The sequence below is a fragment of the Chaetura pelagica genome, unplaced genomic scaffold (genome assembly GCF_000747805.2).
Source record: "Chaetura pelagica isolate M959 unplaced genomic scaffold, ChaPel_1.0 scaffold90, whole genome shotgun sequence".
Lineage (NCBI taxonomy): Eukaryota > Metazoa > Chordata > Aves > Apodiformes > Apodidae > Chaetura > Chaetura pelagica.
This window is the reverse complement of record NW_009953496.1, coordinates 15,651,428-15,672,583: the sequence shown is the minus strand read 5'-3', so window position 1 is coordinate 15,672,583 and position 21,156 is coordinate 15,651,428. Positions and strand designations below refer to the sequence as shown.

The following is a 21,156-nucleotide window of genomic DNA, read 5'->3' as shown; positions in this document are numbered from 1 at the left end:
CATTAAAAAGACACGAAATTTTGGAGAGATAATAAAATAAGCTAGTAAAAGAAATACTATGTCCAAAAAGATCAAGTAATAATGAATCAGGTTCCAGATTTAAAACATACTAATGGAGAAATACTTTGATGAAGAATATATGATTAAGCCAGTATTACTAGAACAGAGGAAGGAAGGAAGGAAGGAAGGAAGGAAGGAAGGAAGGAAGGAAGGAAGGAAGAGGAAGGAAGGAAGGAAGGAAGGAAGGAAGGAAGGAAGGAAGGAAGGAAGGAAGGAAGGAAGGAAGGAAGGAAGGAAGGAAGGAAGGAAGGAAGGAAGGAAGGAAGGAAGGAAGGAAGGAAGGAAGGAAGGAAGGAAGGAAGGAAGGAAGGAAGGAAGGAAGGAAGGAAGGAAGGAAGGAAGGAAGGAAGGAAGGAAGGAAGGAAGGAAGGAGGGAAGGAAGGAGGGAAGGAAGGAGGGAAGGAAGGAGGGAAGGAAGGAGGGAAGGAAGGAGGGAAGGAAGGAGGGAAGGAAGGAGGGAAGGAAGGAGGGAAGGAAGGAAGGAAGGAAGGAAGGAAGGAAGGAAGGAAGGAAGGAAGGAAGGAAGGAAGGAAGGAAGGAAGGAAGGAAGGAAGGAAGGAAGGAAGGAAGGAGAGTTGACAATTCAGTATAGGTTAAGATAAAGTAAATACAGAGATTCAGAACTGATACTTTACAAGTTTAAGGAGGAGCAATAGATGTCCCAATCACAACATTTATCCATGTTTATAAATATTATTATTTTTTTTTAAGTGAAAGAGAAAATACTGTTTCCCATAAATTCTGTTTATTGATGATGCAATACATGATAAAGTGAAAATATTTTCCCAAACCAAATTTTTACAATGAAGAAGCAGACTCATGCCTGAGCCACCTGGTTCACTTTCAGAATAATCTGAATTGATGCAGTGTTTCCATTGGAATAAAATCTGAATAAAAGTTATTGTGTCCAGTCAAATAAGAAGTCAGAGAAGTTTTTCAGGAAAAGCAGGCAGTATGTATTGTATGATTTCTCACCCAGTAGCACAGGACTGGCTACATCGCACCCAGAGGGTAAATATGAACACAGCTACAAGTATTCATTCTTATATATGTGTGAGTGTAAGTCTGTGTAAGTAATATATTTATTTATATATTCTTCTTGTAACATGTATCAGTAGGTATGGAGGGACCGGATAAAAAAATGAAAGGATGCCAGGTCAAAGCTGGATTTGTGCAATAAGGTGCCTGAAAGACAAGAACAAGAAGTGAAAAATGAAATTACCAGTACAATGAAAACATAGTGAAGGTACTTAGAATGATATAGTAAAACCAAAGAATGACAAAGAGAACTTTCATCTGACCATTAGAAGCATGAACAAAGTTAACATCAGAGGAAGATACAGCAATCCACTAAAAATGAAAAACAAACCTCAGGGGCAGTCATAAAAAGATGAAAGATTTCATAACTGCATGTAGGCTTCTGAGAATAACTGGATTAACTTTCCTAATTATAAAAAAAAAAAAAAAAAAAAAAAAAAAAAAGTGAAATCTGCAACAGTCATTAATTTGCCCTTAAATAATTTAGTCTTTTATCTTTTTGCTTCGAAATTAGGGCTTTACCATTAATTTGTTGTAGACTGTTATTTTAAGGTATCATTATCATTGTTAAAATTATAAAATATTCTCAAGTGAAATATTATTTTATCACTGGAAAACAGCTTAGGATACTTATGAAAGAGAACAGAGTCTTTACAAGATATCCAGAAAACTGATCTTTTATTTCTGAGGGGGAGAGAGTAGGACATTGCAGACTGTTGATGAATTTTTGAACTTTTTAATCTAGCTATTTTACCTTAATACCATGTTTTTGCATTAAAAAGTTGGAGGGTTTGATTTAAATTTTACTCAAGTATGTACTGTCAGTTAATAACTGAACTTTTCAGCCAGATTAGCAAATAATTTCTCCATCACTTTTTTTTTTTTTTTTCTTATTCAAAATCTGTAACTTTGGTTACTAATAGATTAGATTTCCTCTCCAGAATGGATGTTGGGGGAATAGGTCTTAGTAATATAACAAATCAATATAATAGAATAAATGAGAATTGAAAAAGGCTACTAAATTAAGCACATTCTTGACAAAGAAAAAACTGATAAACTAAACCCCTATGAAGTACAAGACTACTGCACTGAATCCAGTATAATAGCTATGGGACAACTCCATTAGGCTTTGGGGTCTGCTTAGATCTTGCTCACTGAAATTTCAAAGGCAAAATGTTCAAAGTGTTCCTACAGCTTCAACAGGTGCCCACAGGTATCTAAACCAATGGTAACGTTTTTTACATTTTTATTTTTCACATACCAATAGCTCAACGTGAGAAATCTGGCTTTTAAAATATATGTAAAATAGACACTATTTTCCTAAACTGCAGTAATTTCTGGAATTTCAACAAAATAAATCCCATTCTATTTAGACAGCAATAACATTATTTTGAAGTGTCCTTTGAAAACCCTGGAGAGAGAAAGAAAATTGGTCTTAGGTGCACAATCTAAGGAGTATCTAATTTATGTGAATTTAATCAATAGCAAGAGAAGAAATTGAGAAATGGAGGGAACTGAATGGAACAGTTATCTGGGATGCAGTATATTTGGATTCAAGTGATGACAGAAAAAAATCCTAACAACCTTCTGACAAGTTTCTGCTTTTTGAAACACAGAGGAGAAGCATAGGTGTTGGCTTTTACTTATTCAAAATAAAATCAACACAAAACTAAAATATTAAAGAAGATTAGCAAGTAGATGTGAATATTTTGGTAGTTCAAGAGCTGGCTGCCATTTGGAACTAGATTAGATCAATGAGTTATCTGAGTTACGCTGTTGTAACACTTGTAACTAAGCAATGTTTTTGGTCTTTATTAATCTAGCAGTTTAGCAGCTTTATGGTTGGCATTGACATCCTAAAGTATATTTTTAAACTTGGAGTTGACATACTATGGCTTTATTTTAGATTTTTTATCACTAACACATTTTAAAATTGTGAGCTTGAAGTCTTATTTCAAAAAGTCATTAAACTAACTCCCTCAGATTAATAATTTCCAAAATATCCAAAGCATCTCTCTTCGAGTCATTCATTATTATTTCATAGGTGTGTTTTAGGTACAGAAGAATTTTATAAGAGGTACAATTATCTACTTTGTCACGAATGAATGAAAGAGAAATGGCATTCAGGAAGGACTTGAGTAAGTCATTGAATCATAGAATGTCTCAATTTCGAAGGGACCCAAAAGGATCATCAAGTCCAACTCCGCTCCTTGCAGGACTACCTAAAACTAAACCATACGACTGAGGGTGTTGTCCAGATGTTTCTTGAACTCAGGCAGACTTGGTGCTGTAAGCACTTCCCTCAGGAGCCTGTTCCAGCGACCAAACCACCCTCTCAGGAAAGAATGTTTTCCCTGATACCCAGTTTGAACTGTCCCTGGCACAGCTTCCTTGTGGTCTGTTCCTGTGCTGGTCACCAGAGAAAGATCATCAGTTCCCCCTTCGCTGCCCCCCCTGGGGAAGTTGTAGACTGTAATGAAGTCACTTATCAGCCTTCTTTCTCCAAGCTGAACATACAAAGTGACTTCAGCTGCTTCTTGTAAGTCTTGCCCTTGAGACCTCTCACCATCCTGGTTGCCCTCCTCTGGATACACTCAGTTTTATGTCCTTATATTGAGGCACCCAAAACTGCACACAGTGCTTGAGGTGGGGCTGCACCAGTGCAGTGCAGAGTGGGACAGTCACCTCCTTCACTGGGTAGCTATGCTGTGCCTGATGAACCTCAGGACATGGTTGACCCTTTTGGTTGCCCGGTGACACTGTTGACTCATATTCAGCTTGCCTCGCATCTCTCTGCAGGATGTCTCCAACCTCAATAAATAAAGAACTGTTTCAGTCATATTTTTAATAAAGCATGCTAAATGATGTATGCCCATGGTTCATTTAAAACTCTCTAAAGCTGCAGTTTTATTTAATTTATAAGACTTACAAAATGTGACTAGAAATTATAATGTGTCATTTGATTTCAATTTATAAACTATCTCTCAAGTTTTATGTTGAATTCTGGAAAGCATTTTTGTGGGAAGGAGTGGAAAGTCCTGTACAGCTGACTGAATGTTCAAAAGGTATCTAAACCAATTTAAATAAGGGATTTTTCCATGATACTGTTTCTGTCCTTATCCCATCCTTGGATATCTTAGCAGGGCTTGCATCTCACTTCATTATGCAAAACATAGATTGCCAAAGTTGTCAGATTGCTATTTTTTATGAAATTGCTCTTTCTAGTTTGAAGAAAAACGTAAGATTTTTCATTGACTGCCATTTTTCCTCAGTGGTCAAATTGATTTTTACATACATTAACTTGAGGGATATGTTTATCTGTTTTATCTAAGCTTCTCTTTTATACAGTGCATATGTTTTTTGTCAAGTGGTGCTAGACATACGTGTTTTCATGTGTACTTTATGTAAGATGCATATTCTTCCAATTCAGACCACTGAATTCCTGACTACTGAGAGATTCAAATGTTTGTAGCTTTATACTTCAAGTAGTCACTTATGCTGATACAAACAGCACTTCGTGCAGTTGCTTACAATTTGAAAATAACTGTGTTTGGAATTAAATACTTGAACATTTTAAAATGCAATTTGTTAATGAATTGGAGTCTGAATGCATGAAGCCTGAGGCACTACTATCTGCTGTCAAATTGCTGCAACCACAGTGATGTATTAAGACTTCTGAACACTGTTCTAGTTCTGTCAAAAGCATAACATAGAGAAGGCCGTGGCCAAGATGGATGATCAGCCCAGAGATGCCAGTTAGCTCTGGGGCCAGCTGAAGAAACATAGCGTATGTGTGGGCAGTTAGTGTCTCCTGCTCTCTAGCTGCGTGCCTCCTGCCTGTGCTCACTCTTAGGCAATTTATTACGTTTAGCATTCAGTGGTGAGGTTGCCTTTGCCTAGGTGCCACCTATGATGGAGGAAGTCTGCAAGCTACAGGCTCCTGGAACACAGGCAGTACATCAGAGGATCATTCTGTGCAGCGGCTCTTCACTGCAGTCTTTCCTTAACACATCCACATCTTTTGGAGAGAAAATACTCTCTGGACCAATGTAGTTTTTGTGGTCTTACATAACTAATGTTCTCTTTCTGTTTCTAAGCTAACTTTATTTCTTGCAAATCCTGTAGAAATGCTGTTTTGAATAGATTAAAAAGCTATGCATCCCTTTAGGCAGATAGCTGTAGTAGCCTGAGCTCCTTTGGCTTTCACTGGTAATCTACAGTGTATAAATTTAGATTTTTGCATGCAATTACCAGAAATAATCAACTACATAGTTTTCCTTGACAACTGCAAGAGTCAGAGCTTTAGAGCTCAAAGATTATTCAGGGGCACTGCAGCAGAAACACTGAGTAGCATTGTAATTACCATTAGCATGTTACTTAATGTCAGTAAAAACACAGTGGGAGATGGTGTCATTGAGAATATTGTTATAACAAAATTTAACAGGAAGTGGAGTCTCTTTTATCAAAGAGACTTAGGATTTTACTTATCTTGCTGGTTATGCTGGATGAGAAAAGCCTGCTCGCTGGCTTTGAACAATACAGGTAGAACCTTTTTGAATTATTAACTGGAAATCATCCTCTTACATTTTGATTCTTTAAAAAAAATAAATAAATCCCACACTACTGTGACAAAATATGAACAAGTAGAAAGCCTAGAAAAAGAGAGGGTGGAAATTACCAGGTTTTGTTTTTTGGTGGTTCATTTTAACACTTGACACTGATGACTGCAGTGGAAATCAATAACTCAGTGTTAGTTTCTGTACTGAAGTTTTGGCACAGGATGTATCAAGTTAAATTGCTTTTCTTTGCTGGGTTAGATGATGATCTGAAGTGAAGTGCTTGAAAGCTATATAATTTCTTTTAAAAATGGGGAGGAGTTCATTATAATTATTATTGATAATAAACCTTGATTTGCCTTTCTTATTTATCATACATTTGCAGTATTTTAAAAATTATTTTAATCTTTGCATGTATTCTGTGCAGGGTATTCTGACTCTGATCCTTTGCTTTAGCCATTTCACTTCCTTTCCTCTTTCATCCCCCAAAGGCACAATAACCCTTTTCAGTATATGCTGTATAAAAACCCAGGGATTGAGGGAGGAATCACAGAAATGGGTGATTTCATCAACAAAAATAAATCTTTAAGTAGTGTAGATCTGTTTCACCACTAAATCTTTTTAAAAAAGAAGAACATATGAATATCAGGGTTCAGAAAGTCAGATACGAAATTTATCAAAAAGTTCTGTCCTCCCCTGAGATAATTGTCTGCCAAGACATCAAGGTTTTGGTAGCCAAGGTTATGTTACATTTCTTTCTGTAAAAATTTACTTTGCATATGGAAGAATAAAGGTAGCTACCTGTTCATATCTCTTCAGAGGCTTCCTGTCCTCTTTTCAGTTAAATTTATGGTCCATAGAATACTTACAGAAATTACTCTTTTTCTGTCTTTCTCCTGATTCTTCCTTTTATTTCAGTGCCTTATTAGTTGTTTATCCTGTTTTAATAGTTCCCTTTTTTAAATGTCCAGCCACAGTATTTCTCTTCCTTTGATTCAAATGAATCCTTTCTCTGTCAATTTTTTCTTAAAAACTGACTTCCACTGACAGGCTTTATACTGTGATTGAGAAGAGCAGCTCTAATCCTGCACTGTTTTCTTCATTAGCTATTAATTTCTTACCCATATTAGACTGTAAGTTCCCTATGTAATGCACCTTGCCAAGCTACTTGTTTTTAGATCTCCTCATGCATTTAGAATATACAGGTGATATAGTACTGAGAATGATACTTTGATACTTAGAATGATAGTACTTAGAATGATAATAGTACTAAGTAAAGATGATAAAACAGATAAAAAGTGCTTCTCCTGATCATTCGCCTAGGCAGAAATATTTTAATTACTATTGCTGTAGCTTTTATAGCCACTCAATACATTTTTAGTTATATGTTTTAGTACCCAATACTAATAAAAAATAGCATAATTTTATATTGTTCAATGAAATCTTACAGGGCAAGAAAAGAAATCCACTAAATTCTTTGGCAACATATTAAACAACATTCCAGGGTTATCAGGAAATTCCCATTATCTGCATTTTTTTAAAATTTGGTTAATAACTATTAAAAAAATATGATATTAACAGGTGCTTCATGAACTTTGGAAGGTCCATCTGGTGACAAAACCTTCTGAATGTATTTGCCACCTATAAACATTCCTATCTAGAACAAAAAAAATTGAGATTGCTGTTGTGAGTTTGTTAATGCTTCCTAGTTTAGGATAGCATTTAAATCTGTAAGAATATTTTTTCTGCAGCTTTTTATAGTTAAAAGAAATTACAGAGGTCTTCAGGAAATAAATGTTAAATATTTGAAAATTTATATGACAGGGACACTAACTGTATTTCTGTGACTCTCTGCCCAGTTCTTCCTTAGTATTTTTCTTCTGTGAACACTTTTGCAGAGGTTATCCAAGTCAGCTTGTACTATGTGTCTCTGCCAATGTTACCCTTTTTTGGCTTGGCACTAAAGTGTCACCAACAAGGAAAAAAAAGTCAAAGAAATGCCCCACCGAAAATGTCTTCAGGTTAAAAGCCAGAAAATATTCTATTCCATTCATTTGTATTTTGTTTTCTGTGTGCATTTATTTGTGGGTATTCTATGCACAGAAGGAAAGACATGGGTTTGCTGTGGTAGAAGGATCTGCTAATATCTAGTAGAAGGTATCTGCTAATAATTGATATTCTGTTCATCAGCTGAAGGAGCTTGTGGAGGGACACTACGTGGGACAAGTGGAACTATTTCAAGTCCTCACTTCCCTTCTGAGTATGAAAATAATGCTGACTGCACCTGGACCATATTGGCTGAACCAGGAGATACCATTGCTTTGGTCTTCACTGACTTCCAGTTAGAGGAAGGGTATGACTTCTTAGAGATCAGTGGAACAGAAGCACCATCAATATGGTAAGTCAGAGGTCTTTTAAAGATCTGTTTCTGTTCTTTTTGGTGAGTATTTTAAAAAAAATAATATTAAAGGATATTTAAGATGTTTTTTACCTGTTAGTAGTGACCATTTTGTTACACATTATCCTTTGATCCCTTTTACCCTCCAGAAATGAAAAAACAACAACAACAAAGTTTGCTTTTGATTCTTTCCTCTTATTTTCCTCCATCTTCAAGAGTTATATTTGCAAGGTGTCTTAGCAGTGAACATTTATTGTTATTATGTTTTTGAATTTGGCATGATAATATTTTCTGTTGTTGTCTCTTGAATGGCTTAGCTTAATATTGTACTCCAACAGTGAAAGCAGTGAGCAAAATTCAGCCTCGCTGCAAAACAGGAATATATAGAGAACAACCTGATGCCATATTATTCTAAACAGTCTATAACTCAGTCTTACTACATGTATTCATGTGCAAGTATTATTATCTTGTTGGCTGGTGTTAAAACTGTTTGCTTAGCAATATTAGGGCTTAGTAATTATAATACTAAATCTACATTCTCTGTACTAAGTAAAAGATGATATATGTAGCTACACAAATGGGTAAAAATTGCAAAACATTTTGTATTACAATTTATCTGTGTGCTACATATGCAAGTTTTTCATTTTTTTTCATCTCTGAGAATGTCTGGTGCTTGACATATGCACCATTGCCATAAAATGTATCCCAGCAATAAAACACCACCAGACCTGCTGCTCACATATAACTGATACTTATTATTTCAATCTCATTACTATTTTAATGTCATGACAGGCTAGGCAGTTCAGTACATTAATAATTTGAAGTCCTAGGTAGCATATGATCTGGTGAAACCTCACTTGGCAAATATGTAAAAACTTTTGAGCCCTGTCCAACCTGACCTTGAATGTTACCAGGAATGGGGCATCTACTGCCTATTTGGGCAACCTGTTCAAGTGTTTCACCACTCTCACAGTAAAGAATTTCTTCCTTATACCTAGTCTAAATCTAGCCTCTTTCAGGTTTGAAAAGGATTGTAAGTGCATGTTAGCTGCCCATGTCTATCTTTTCATTCACCATTACTCCAAAGTCCTCCTTGTCAGGGCTGCTTTAAATCCCTTCATCCCTCAGCCTGTTTCACTACTGTGTGTTACCCTGATCCAGGTGCAGGACCTTGCATTTGGTCTTGTTGAACCTCATGAGGCTGGCATGGACCCACTTGAGCTTGTCCAGGTCCCTCTGGATCACATCCCTTCCCTCCAGTGTGTCAACCACAGCACTAAGCTTGGTTTCGTCTGCATACTTGCTGAGGGTGCACTCCACCCCACTGTCTGTGTCATTGATTAAGTTATTATAACAGTATCACTGATACCAGTACAGGATCAATCTGGGATCACTGTTTAAAGGCTGGGAAAGATACAGGAAGTTTTAGATTAAATGTTTAGAGGATTATTGGATAATTTGGAATGAAACTACACATTCACTATACTTAGACCAGAACAGTTACCATAGCAACATTCGAGCCATGCTAAATGTAGTGCACATTGTAATCTGCTAAAATCAGCTGTATGCTTAAATGTGAAGTTGTTCCATACTTAAAAACTAGTGGTCTAGAGGTGTATCATCTTAAAATGTGACTTCTTTTTTTTTTTTTTGGTTAATTTTTCTTTTTTATTGTATCTGGCATCATATCAAGAGCTTATACAGTAATTCTATGTTAGAAGACACGTACTCCATTAGCACGGTCTGGTAATTATGATTGCTTTTTCATTTAAAGGAATATTGCTGTAAAATAAGCCAGATAGTATCCTAGTGAAGAGCATAGAAGACAGATACAAAAGCATTGCAAAAGCTAGAAAGAGTGAGAATTAAAAAAAAATAATTTCAGATTGATGGTTCTTTTTGTGATTTTAGCATATGGTACAATAGGTCTGCATATGAGAAGAAAGCCATTCCAGCATGATTACAGTAAAAACTTGATGGTCTTTTTTTAAGTAAAGCAATGGAAATATTAGATCAAATAGAATCTGAATAGCTGAGGAAAACTAATTACATATATACATGAAAGATATTACAGCAAATATATTAATTACATTATAAGCCTTATATGAATTTTATAATAATGTTAATTATTTTGTATTACTTACATACGTCATGTATTTCTGAACTTTCTTTAAGATGTTATATAGCTGATTTTTGGTCTGTTTTCCAGTACATTGAACAGGAAAAAGAGATTTGTTTACCTTTTCTTACTCTTAAAAGATTATTTGAAAATAATTCCTACAGTCCATCCTAATGGAATTAATTTATGAAAGATGCAAGTGAGATTACCTCACTAGTTATTTTATGTCCATGATACAATTAGAGTGTCCAAAGCTACTTAAGTTTGATTTTCTTTTTCCTAATTAAAGAGCAGTTATATAGCTCTGGATCTTGAGTGGATGTGCACATATAGATGACCACATTTTTATTCCTGCTTTGAATCAATATAAGTGTCAACAGGCTTAAAAGATGAACATCAGTGTTTGCAAAATGAATGTGAAGCAGGTAGAACAGGCCTTTTAATCTGTGGAGGAAATAAAAGTAGCATTAGTTTGACTGTAGAGGAAAGAAGCCTTTTTGAATTTTAACTACTTGCTTGATTTGCTATCCCATAGCAAAACCAAAGGATTTTTAGACAATAAACCATGTTTATCTTGGCTTGTTAAGCTATTGCTGATAATGCCAAGAACACTACTTCTGGGAGCATAAAAGGCTGCCTCTTTGCTATGTCTAGAGTCTGTCTCCAAGTCCAGCAAATGGCTGGATCTTTTGAGTCTGAAGGGCTCCTCCTTTGGTAATTATTAGAATTAAAAAATAATAATAAAAATTTTGCATAATTTATGAGCATTAAATATAACTTTTAAAATGCTTTCAAACATGTCCCTTTAGACTTCAGATTAAGTGCTGGTACTTAAAATGAAATTGAGGTAGGATATGGAGTTTGTTTTCAGAAGTATCTTAAAAGCCCAGACTCACATGATTTTGAAGCAAAATCAGGAAATTTTGCACTTAGGGAAGGTGTCTTTATCACTTCATGAGACTTTCCCAAGATGACTTATTGAGACTGAGAGTGGGTTTATTTGGTTTTGTTTCTGTTTTTGTTTTCGGTTTGTTTCTTGTTGGTTGTGGGGTTTTTTTTTGTATTTTATTGTTTTGCTTTGTTTTAATTTGGAGTGAATATTTTATGATTTGCAGGTGAAGTGAAGCTGGGCAGTTCAAACAGACAGGCCTAACTCAGGCTTTTACATGTAAACATGACTTTGCCATAATTTTTGCAAGATTAAAAACTTATTGGACAAGAAAGTATCTTATGTATGAAACGTTATAATGATGCTAAGAATAATTCTGCAATTACTATTTTTAAACTTGAAATATTAACACTGGATATATTTTAACATTTTTCCCTCTCTGACATCACAATAGTAGTGCTATCTGGCTTGTGAATCAATTTAAAACTAAAATTATCGTTCAAATTTTTGTCAGTATTTTCCAGTAGAAGAGAATGAACTACATTTCATAGTGTTTATTTCCTAATAATTTCCTAATACTGTTTTAAAATACCTCAAAGACTATTCTGACTTCCTTATAAATCACCTCAATATTTTAGTGAAAGGCCATAAACACGTATGTGGATGTGAGAGTGATTTGGAAGCAGCCATAATGAATTACTATAATCTGGGCATACAATTTGACTTAAGTACCTGTAGTAATCTGAATCTCAGTTCTTATTTTTTTCTTCATTAATAACTCATATATAACACCTACGTTATAATACTAGTTTGTGTTTCTTTGGTAAACATGCCAGTCCAAGCACTTAGATATAATTCAAAACAGAAGTGTTTCAATAGGCACGTTTCCTGTCCTGCTTATAGAGATCTGCCTTAATCTTACCACCCTCATTGTGAGAGGTCTGTAGCAAAGTAATGTATGAGATTATGGAGTGGTTGTAATAATCTTTTTGATAGGCACCTATGGTAGTAGGTCCATACATATGAGCTGAATAGTTATCTCAGCTTGCATAATTATACAGCTAAAGAGCACCATCTGTTGGTTTACTGTGAAAAGATACATTGCTTGTGGATGCACCTTCAATACATTTTTTGTTACACACCAGAAAAGGGCTTGTGACCCTTGGCAACAGGAGGTTCTATTTTCTTTTCCTTCTCTGTCAGACACAAAAGGATGTGCTATGGCCTGCAATGAGAGGAAGGCAGTTAGTTTCCAGCTTATGAGAACATAATTTTTAAAAATAGTAATTTATTTTTGATTAGCTACTTATTTTAGCCTCTGTATGGACAGGATGACAATCATCTTTCTTTTTGTCACCTATGGAAGTCTGCAAAGCTGGATGTTTGTTTTGAAGATGCTAGGAAATGGTTCTCTTGTTCTCTACTAATTTTTGGAAGCTTTTATCTTTCTCCACATTTTAACTGGATTTCCCCTTTTACCTGTTCTAATGAGGAAGTTGAGTCCAATAAGTATAATCTTCTGTACTTCATAGCCTGTCCATCTGACTGTAATGAAAACCTTTTTTTTTTTTTCTTTTTTCTTTTGGCGGGGCGGGGGGGCGGGGGAATAAGTTGCATAGGTATCCTCAAATTCTTTCTATTGGCTTCCATGTCACAAAATGTTAAGTGTATAAAATCCAATAGTCTATCACATTTGAAGATCATAATTAATGCTGTATAGCACTTCAACACTATCTACCAAATATATATAGCTACAACAAAACTTTTTAAATTGACTTACCATAGAACATCAAATCCCCAAGACACATTGGAAGGACAAAGATAATTTTAAGGTGAGCAAGAAAGGTAGCATGTGTGTCTGTATTAAGAGCTTTGTAAGACTGAAAAATGCAGTGACCATGACAGAATATTAGGTATTTTCAATTAATGATGTAACCTAACTAGAATTAAAGTTTTGTTCATGAGTTATGTTTTTGCTAACTGATTTATTCTGTACCACATTTGTTCAGACTCTAGCTACAGCACACATCATTAGACATTCACATATTGCAAAATTAAAAAATGATAGAAAAATCCCTAGAATAAGTAACAATGACAAATCCCATGCCTCTCTTAAAGACTCATTGGAATAAATCTTTTTCCCAGCTTCTGAATTCTGTCAGTTTTTGCTGTTGATACTTGTTTCTCCAGTTTTCTCTGATGTCCTTTACAATCATGACTATTCTGTGATTCTCCTGGCCATTTTCTTTTGGTAACACACATACTCCCACTGCTCTCTTCTTTTCCCCTCCTGCCAGCATTCCAGTTTCTGTATTCTCCCTCAGCTTAAAATCTATTAAAGTTTATCTCAAATAACCATTGAGACATTGTAGTTGATCTTTGTGTCCTTTTCTCTTGGTTTCTAGTAGATTAAGATTTGAAAAACATATCCTCTGCTCAAAAAACGTCAAGCATGTGATACAGTCATGATCAAAAGGGTGTATAAAACTTTTGCAGACAGCATGCTGGACTTGAGTGCCTATGGAGTTCTGTAAACTTGGAGTAAAGGTGTTGCTGATCTCAGAGCTGCTAAGCTTAGTCTCAGAAAGGATTATACCACTCACAGATTAGGGAATTTGAAAAGAAAATAGGCACAGTGATTTGCATAGGATGTAGCTATGTATCATAAACATGTCATACAGACAACTGATACATCTTAAAGTGTTGCTTTCCAGAGTGCTTTAAAATTCACTGAGTGGGAAATAACAAGTTTTGATTCAGTATCTATATCCAGTTCTTTGGCATAGCAGTTGCTATACCCAAACATATGCAGATAAACAGCTTCTTCACTCCTACAGTTTTCCCATAATAAGGATTAATAAGCTGATCTCATCAGTGATGTATCTTGTACTTTGCTATATTTATCAAAATCATCATGTTCCAAAATGGATTTTCTGCAGGCATTCAAATGCCTGCTTGATAAAATGAATTATCTACAGTTGTAAGTATATTGTTAGCAGACTTTGGAAAATGTAATGAACACTGCTTAGTGCCTTTGGAGTCCACAGAAAGAAAAAAATCAATGTAGATGAGAGAGGTAATAAACAGTCCTTCTCCCTAACATTTCCATTAGATGAAAGGTGAAGCCTGGCTACTACTCATATGAAAGCAAAGCTGCAAATAAATTAATATTTTAAGACAAGGTTACATTTCTTTCCCACATCCTGGATGTTGTATTCCTTTTTCTTTCAGCATTTAAAAAAAAAATAATAAAATAAAATAAAATAAATAAATACAGGAGAATATGATTTGGTTGGTTTATGATTTAAGTGTATATTAAATAGTATCATATATACTACGTAAGGAGATGAGCTTTGCTGGTTGCAGTAAGGCACTTTCAGATTCTAATTACTAAAAATGACCATAATGAATAAAAGGACAAAGAGTACAACAGTGGTTTCAAAAATAAGCTGAAATGTAGCATCTGAATTTGTGTGTGATCTCTAAGTTTCTGGCATTGAACTGGTAAAAAGGGAATGATGGAAGGAAAAAGTGCTTTGAGTTGGTGAGTTGGGAGACAAGAATGCATCTAACAGGAGAATAATATTGTTTGGGTAGGTTGAGGGAGAGTACAACTGATTTTCAAGAGTTTGTAAGATTTTAGAAAGTTTTAGGCTGGGTTTGAGGGGCTAGGAAACTTGAGAGTAGCATTGGGGGAATTTGGTGTTCTAGGTCAGAATAACCTTTGCAAAGTAATATCCCAAATGAGTCTGGGAAGTGTAGCTGAGTCAGCCTTTCCACAAGCACAGAGTGAACAAGAACATCCTAAGCCCACAGGAAAAAACCCTTACTAGTGTTATTACTTTGATCCCGCAAGCATATCCCTTCTCTTTTCCTTTTCCCCCAGATGAGGAGTGTTTTGGTAAATTTACCTTTGCTGTGTAGGACAGAAGTGAAACCTGGTGTGCCCTCATCTTTCCTGGAAGTTGTATGGTAGCTGTATCCTGTGGTCTTCACCCAGACACTGGCCCATGATGGCAAGTGCTGAAATTTGTATGTAATTCTTCTGAAAGCTTCAGGTAGAAATGTAACAAAACACTTTCCCATTCATCCTTTTGGAGCATATCTTTCCTTTAGATTGTATGTTAATCTTGTGTTCAGAGATGGAGTTGATGGAAATAATGTTATTTAAAAAAAACAAAACAAAACAAAAAAACAAAGCTAAGTTGGTTGAGTCCTGATACAAAAGCTCAGTTAATAATTGTGTTTAGGTTATGGAAATATCTCACATAGAAATCTTGCAAAAAGTTCTTAAGCTTGTATTTAGAGACAGCACATCTGAAATGAAAGCTTGTATTTTTTTGTATCTTCATGCTAAATAGTATACAGAAATATCAGTAAATGTATGCATAGAAGTGTATGTAAGATTTTGCAAAGATTTTGACCCTAAAATAAATAGGATGGTGAATGTACTTCATGCTAGTAGTAGTGACTACACTCATGTAATTTCTTGCATGTGTTAGCTATAAAGACACACAGACCACTTAGCTGTTAACACCAGCATGTGAACAGTGTATGAAGTGAGAAGTATAGAAGCAGCAAATTGATGCTTAATTCACAGAACAGTATTGCTTTCTTTGCACCTATTAATTTATAGCCTACTGTGCTGAAGAGGTATGAAAGGCTTAATTCATGCCACATCACAAACTGACAGTAATCAAAGAGTGAGAACTCACTTAAGAAAGCACTGTGACCTGGAGTGTGGTTTTCCATCACATTTAAAATAACATGAAAAAAAACAGGATTTTTTATATTAAGCAAGCAAACAAGCTTTAAATACATTAGCATAGTGCCTGGATTGCCATTAACATTACTAACTTTCTAAACACACTGTCTGACCCTGAAGGTTCAGTGTGCTCCTGATATTTCCTTCTACTAGGTCTGTTGCATTGTTCTAGAATATCTACAACACTAGCCTCATTTTCTTGCAAAATCATTGACAATATTTTCAGGGGAAAATATTCTCATGATGAAAACAGCTCATACCATTGTATTCAGGTAATGTTAGAAGCTTTTTGTAGAGATGTTTATGAATCACTAATTTTATTGCTTTTACACAGTACCTATTTATTGCAGTCAACAAAACCTACAGGTAATTTGCCGTGTGGAACTTCAGGTTAAAATCTTGCTGAGAACATGTATGTGAATAGCCTTGTGTTAGAGAAATGGATGTATTATGGTCTATACAAGTGATCTGTGTGGTGGGTGGAGAGCTGCTGATAGGCCACACCCAGAGGATCGTGGCAGGTATTTCTTTTCCAAACTGGCAACAGGTCACATGCGGGGTCCCCCAGGGATTAGTATTGGTCCCAACACTGTTTAATATATTTATAATTGATCTGGATGTGTAGATCAAGTGCACCTTGATGAAGTTTGCAGATGACACTGAGCTGAGTGCAGAAGTAGGCACTCTGAAAGGGAAAGCCATCCACCAGGAAGACCTGGACAGGTTGCAAGAGTGGGCTAAAAAGAACCTTCTGAAGTTCAATAGGGACAAGTGTCCCAGTCTTGCAACTGGGAAAACATAACCCAGGACTGCAGCACAGACTGGGATCCACCTGGCTGGAGAGTAGCTCTGCAGAAAGGGACCTGGGGGTCCTGGTGGACAACAAACTCAATATAAGTGAACACTGTGCTGTGTTGCGATGGCAAAGAAAGTTAAATGGATGCTGGGTTGCATCAACAAGGGCATCACCAGCAGAGATAAAGAAGTCATCATTCCACTCTACTCAGCACCTGTCAAGCCACACCTGGAACATTGTGTTCAGTTGTAGTCCCTGTTATATAAAAGAAGATGTGGACAGGCTGGAGAAGGTCCAGAGAAGGGCCAGAAAGATGATCAAAGAGCTGGGAAGCCTGCAGCATGAGGACAGGCTGAGAGAACTGGAATTTTCCAATCCCCCAAAGAGGGAGGCCTACAGGAACACTCAGATGGGAATTTTTAAACAGGCATGTAGGGACAGGACAAAGGGTAATGGTTTTAAGCTGAAAGAGGGTAGATTTAGGCTAGACATTAGGAAGAAATTATTTACTACAAGGTTGGTGAGACACTGGAACAGGTTGCCCAAGGACGCTGTGGATGCCCCATCCCTGGAAGTGCTGAAGGCCAGGTTAGATGAGGCTTGGAGCAACCTGGAAGTGGTCTAGTGGATGGTGTCCCTGCCCACATAGGGGAGTTGGAACAAAATGATCTTTAAGGTCCCTTCCAACTCAAAGCATTCTATCATTCTATAATTTTATGATTTTTAATGGATCTGAATTTTTAAAACATTTTTTCAAACACCCCAGTATATAAAAAACCTGGTAGAATTAGCATAGTTTAATGCATTTTTAATTTTCAGCAAGTTAAACAGCAAATACATGTTACTAGGGTTTTGTTTGGTTTTATTTTTTCCAGCAAGCTCTACAGAAGTGGACATACTCCCTCAGAACATTCTTCCTGAATATTCACTTTGAGAATTCTTGTCCAATTCCCCATTAGTTTTCTGAATGATTCTTCTGCTAAGACCAGTTCTGTAATCTGCAGTAGCACAGAGTAAATCCATCAATGAACTGTTCTTACAGTTAATAAATACCTTTGCCCCTGGTATCTGTTTAGTTAGCACACAGAATGCATTGATTACTTCATTGACTCTAAAAGAATGTTAAATTTAATTTAAATAACTTGTTCATTGATGGCTAGTTTTTTGTTGCGTTTTTTTGGTTGGTTGGTTTGGTTTGTTGGGTTGTTGTTTTTTTTTCAATGTCCGTAGGTTAGCAATTGGACTTCATAGGTTTTCTGCAGAGGTTTGCACTTAGAAAATGCTATGCTGCTTTTAATCTCTGCTATTGTAAAGCAATAGTTACAGCACAGAAAGTTTAAATATGGTGTGTAGTGGTGACTAAGATACTGGTTTTGTTTTTCCTATCTGCCAAGTAGGCAAGGGAGACGAAAAGCAGCAGGGAAGGGAGTTTGCTGTGGAAAATAGAAAACACAAGGATTTTGCTGGTTAAACAGCCAAGCTTGCATCAGCACCACAGTGAAAAGCAGGAATTTCAAATGTAAACCATCATCAGTAAAATTAAAAAACAAAGTTCTAATGATGAGTTGTTTATATTTTTGATGCCTTGTAATTGGTGAGTGTATTAACTGAAAAATTGCTGTGTTTGCTGAAAAGATTGGCAAGTAATTGCATCCCACTTTTAGTGAAGCAGATACAAGAGGCAAAAAGGAGGTGGAAGTTTTCCAGGCCAGAAAAGGAAAACTTGTTTTAGCACAAATGTTATTTCTTTAGAAAGATGTGATCCAAGTATTTAAGTCTATTGATTAGAAACAATGCAGTAAAATATGATGTGAAGATCTGACTAATACAATGGAATTCTGTAAGTTTAAGTTTGTGCAAAATCCCATGTAGAGATACATGATTGCCTGTATATGAAGTGGACTAAGCATATGATGGTGGGGTTTTTTTGCATTCAGAGCTTTTGAAAATTGCCCATAATGTATTGAAAAAAAAAATCAATTTCACATAACATTCTATATCAAAGCAAAATCCACATTTTTTCTTCGAATGTATTCATTTTGGCACACCTTTTTTGAAATTAGAATCAGAGGACCAAAATCCCAAAAGACACGTAGGAAGTAGCATGTAAATTAATTTAAGTGACTTCAAGTGAGGTTTATAAATCATGCATTAAGTTACTTTGTCATAATAATATTTTTTAGCTGACTGAAGTGAGGGCAGTTTAGTTTACACTACACATATTTAATGGAATGTCATTTGTCATCTTTCTGTGTACATAAAAATAGCACTAATATTGGAAATTTGAGAATTCAAGAATAAAGAATGCCAGCTTTATTTTGACCCACTTGGACATAAAGGTTGGCATAGCTTTTAAATTATGCCATCACATACTTTTATCTCTCATTATGCTCTGATAGCGAATTACTGTTGAGAATTTAAACAGACTTGTCAGTAGGATTGCTGCTATGTATGTTGAAATGAGAAGTTATGTGCATTATCCAGGATAGTAAGGGAAAAGAAACTCATTTTTTTCTGATTAAAACAAACTGACTACCACTTTGAAGTCTGGTTCTTAAATGTGCTTTATTCATAGGGTTGTTAGGTCCTGGTAACAAGTCTCTCCAGACAACAGTTGTGCAAGTTCTCACTAATATTGTGGTCCTCATTTCTCTTAAAGTTGTGTTCATCTCTTTTAGCTCTTCTTTCAACTGCAACTATAGTCCATGGGAGGTTGAACTGAGCAAACATAATAACAGGTACTCAGGACTCATTTATTTTTTTACTCTGGGACCTGAGTATTGTATCAAATTAACTTTCTTTGCTGTGTCTAATATTTTCAGACCAGTCTGTATTGTGGAAAAACAGTGCTAAAGAGTACGTTCCATGTCTGGAAAATAAAGATTGTGAACATTTATATTTACCTTTCTTGTCCTGTAAGAAAAAATAATAGTAGTAGTAGTATAACAGTAAATATTCCAACATGGTGCAAACATAAAGAAAAATATAATTTTATGTTCAACATTATTGTAAGGGAGCACATTTAAAGACAGATAAAATCTTACACATTCTGTTGATTAATTATTTATGTGCCCTTTTAAATTACTTTCAGCCTTTTCTATCCAGATAAATGAACGTTTTTTTCTTACAGAAGTCGTACCATTGGGAGTCATCAAGACTCTTCCTCCTCTAAATTGTGTAGTGTTAGGAATGCATATAGGAGACTGAGGACTCCATCTCAGTTTCACAGGCTGAAAATAGTGTTTGGGTATACCATGTAAGACCATAAACATTTCTTTTTATGCATCAGTCTATGGGGGGAAAAATAATTCTCTACCTTTAAAAAATTGTTACTTTTGATAGACTGAAGTATAGCATTCCACTTTGATAAAAAAATAAATTTTAAAAAAGCTGTTGGCAGTTTTCCATGGAAAATTCTAAAAATATAACTACATTTTTGGAAAAAAAAAAAAAGGTTTAAATATTAAAAATCACCATTACCATTTTCTGTTTCTAAGGTCAAAACTGTAGTTTTTACATTTACGGACAGTCTATATCTTAGAAAGGATGCTAAAATGTCCTATTGATATTATCTCCTCAAAGATGTTAGAACAAATGCTGCCAACTACTGTGATGTCATTCACAATATTCATATTTATTTCTCTTATGTTCAGCTATGATGGATATTTAAAGGAAGTATTGTAAAAATATAATGGAAAGAAAAAGGAAGGAAGAGTAAGGAACTTCTGTAGATTATGTGCACTCCATGTATGAAGTGGGTAGAAGAGACTGAATTCCAAATAAGAGGATTATGGATTCTAACATTCATATGCAGTGAATTTCATTTCAATCCAATTATGTGTTTGTATCATGAATTACTGTAGTGATAGACTGGCAAGTTGAAAACTGAGGTCATTAATTCAACTGGTATGCAAAATGCTTGTCCTCATAACCTCAGAAGTGATGGTAGAGGAGGGGGATACTTGAGCCATTAATTGTCTTTGATTTGTGCTGTAATGAGGTGTAAATTTTTATGTACAGCAAGATTTCTAGTGTTAGGATATGGAACCTGGGTCTAAAGACTGACTATATGAGACTTCATTCTGCCAGTTCTATTTCTATATTCATTATTGTGGAAAGAAGCTTCTAAATAGTAAACCTTGTATTTAGCACTAAAGGTTTGGGATTCCAGATTTTGACAGCATTTACTAGCTGAATTTCTGAAGCTGAGGGTTTCAACTCTTCTGCAGTAGGCAACTATCAAGAGAAATGTTGGTTTCTTAGAAGCTGATGTACAAGTTTTCACAATAAATATTTAGAATTAGCACACTGCTCCCTGGATAGCTATATGGTAATAAAAAAACATGGGTAATGTGTTTGCTTCAGCTGCTGTATTTGAAAGCAATCCACTGCAATCCCATTGGGCTAGATCTAGCTCTTAAATTTTTTTATTTTTATTTTTTCTGTGTACAGTAAGTAGCAGTAAAGCCCTGCAAATCTACATAGACTTGAGAGCTGAATTAGTAAGTTTTATTTATATTTGGGATTTATCCACA

The 21,156-nt window shown here is 35.5% G+C and overlaps 1 protein-coding gene across 1 annotated transcript in view; it reads left to right on the top strand.

Annotated features, from left to right (window-relative positions):
* CSMD1 (CUB and Sushi multiple domains 1) overlaps positions 1–21,156 on the top strand; it is an 805,423-nt gene that overhangs the window by 340,176 nt on the left and 444,091 nt on the right. The window contains exon 5 of the mRNA XM_009999261.1: positions 7,845–8,052. Within this exon, the coding sequence (XP_009997563.1) occupies positions 7,845–8,052 (208 nt within the window). The remainder of the gene's footprint in view (positions 1–7,844; positions 8,053–21,156) is intronic.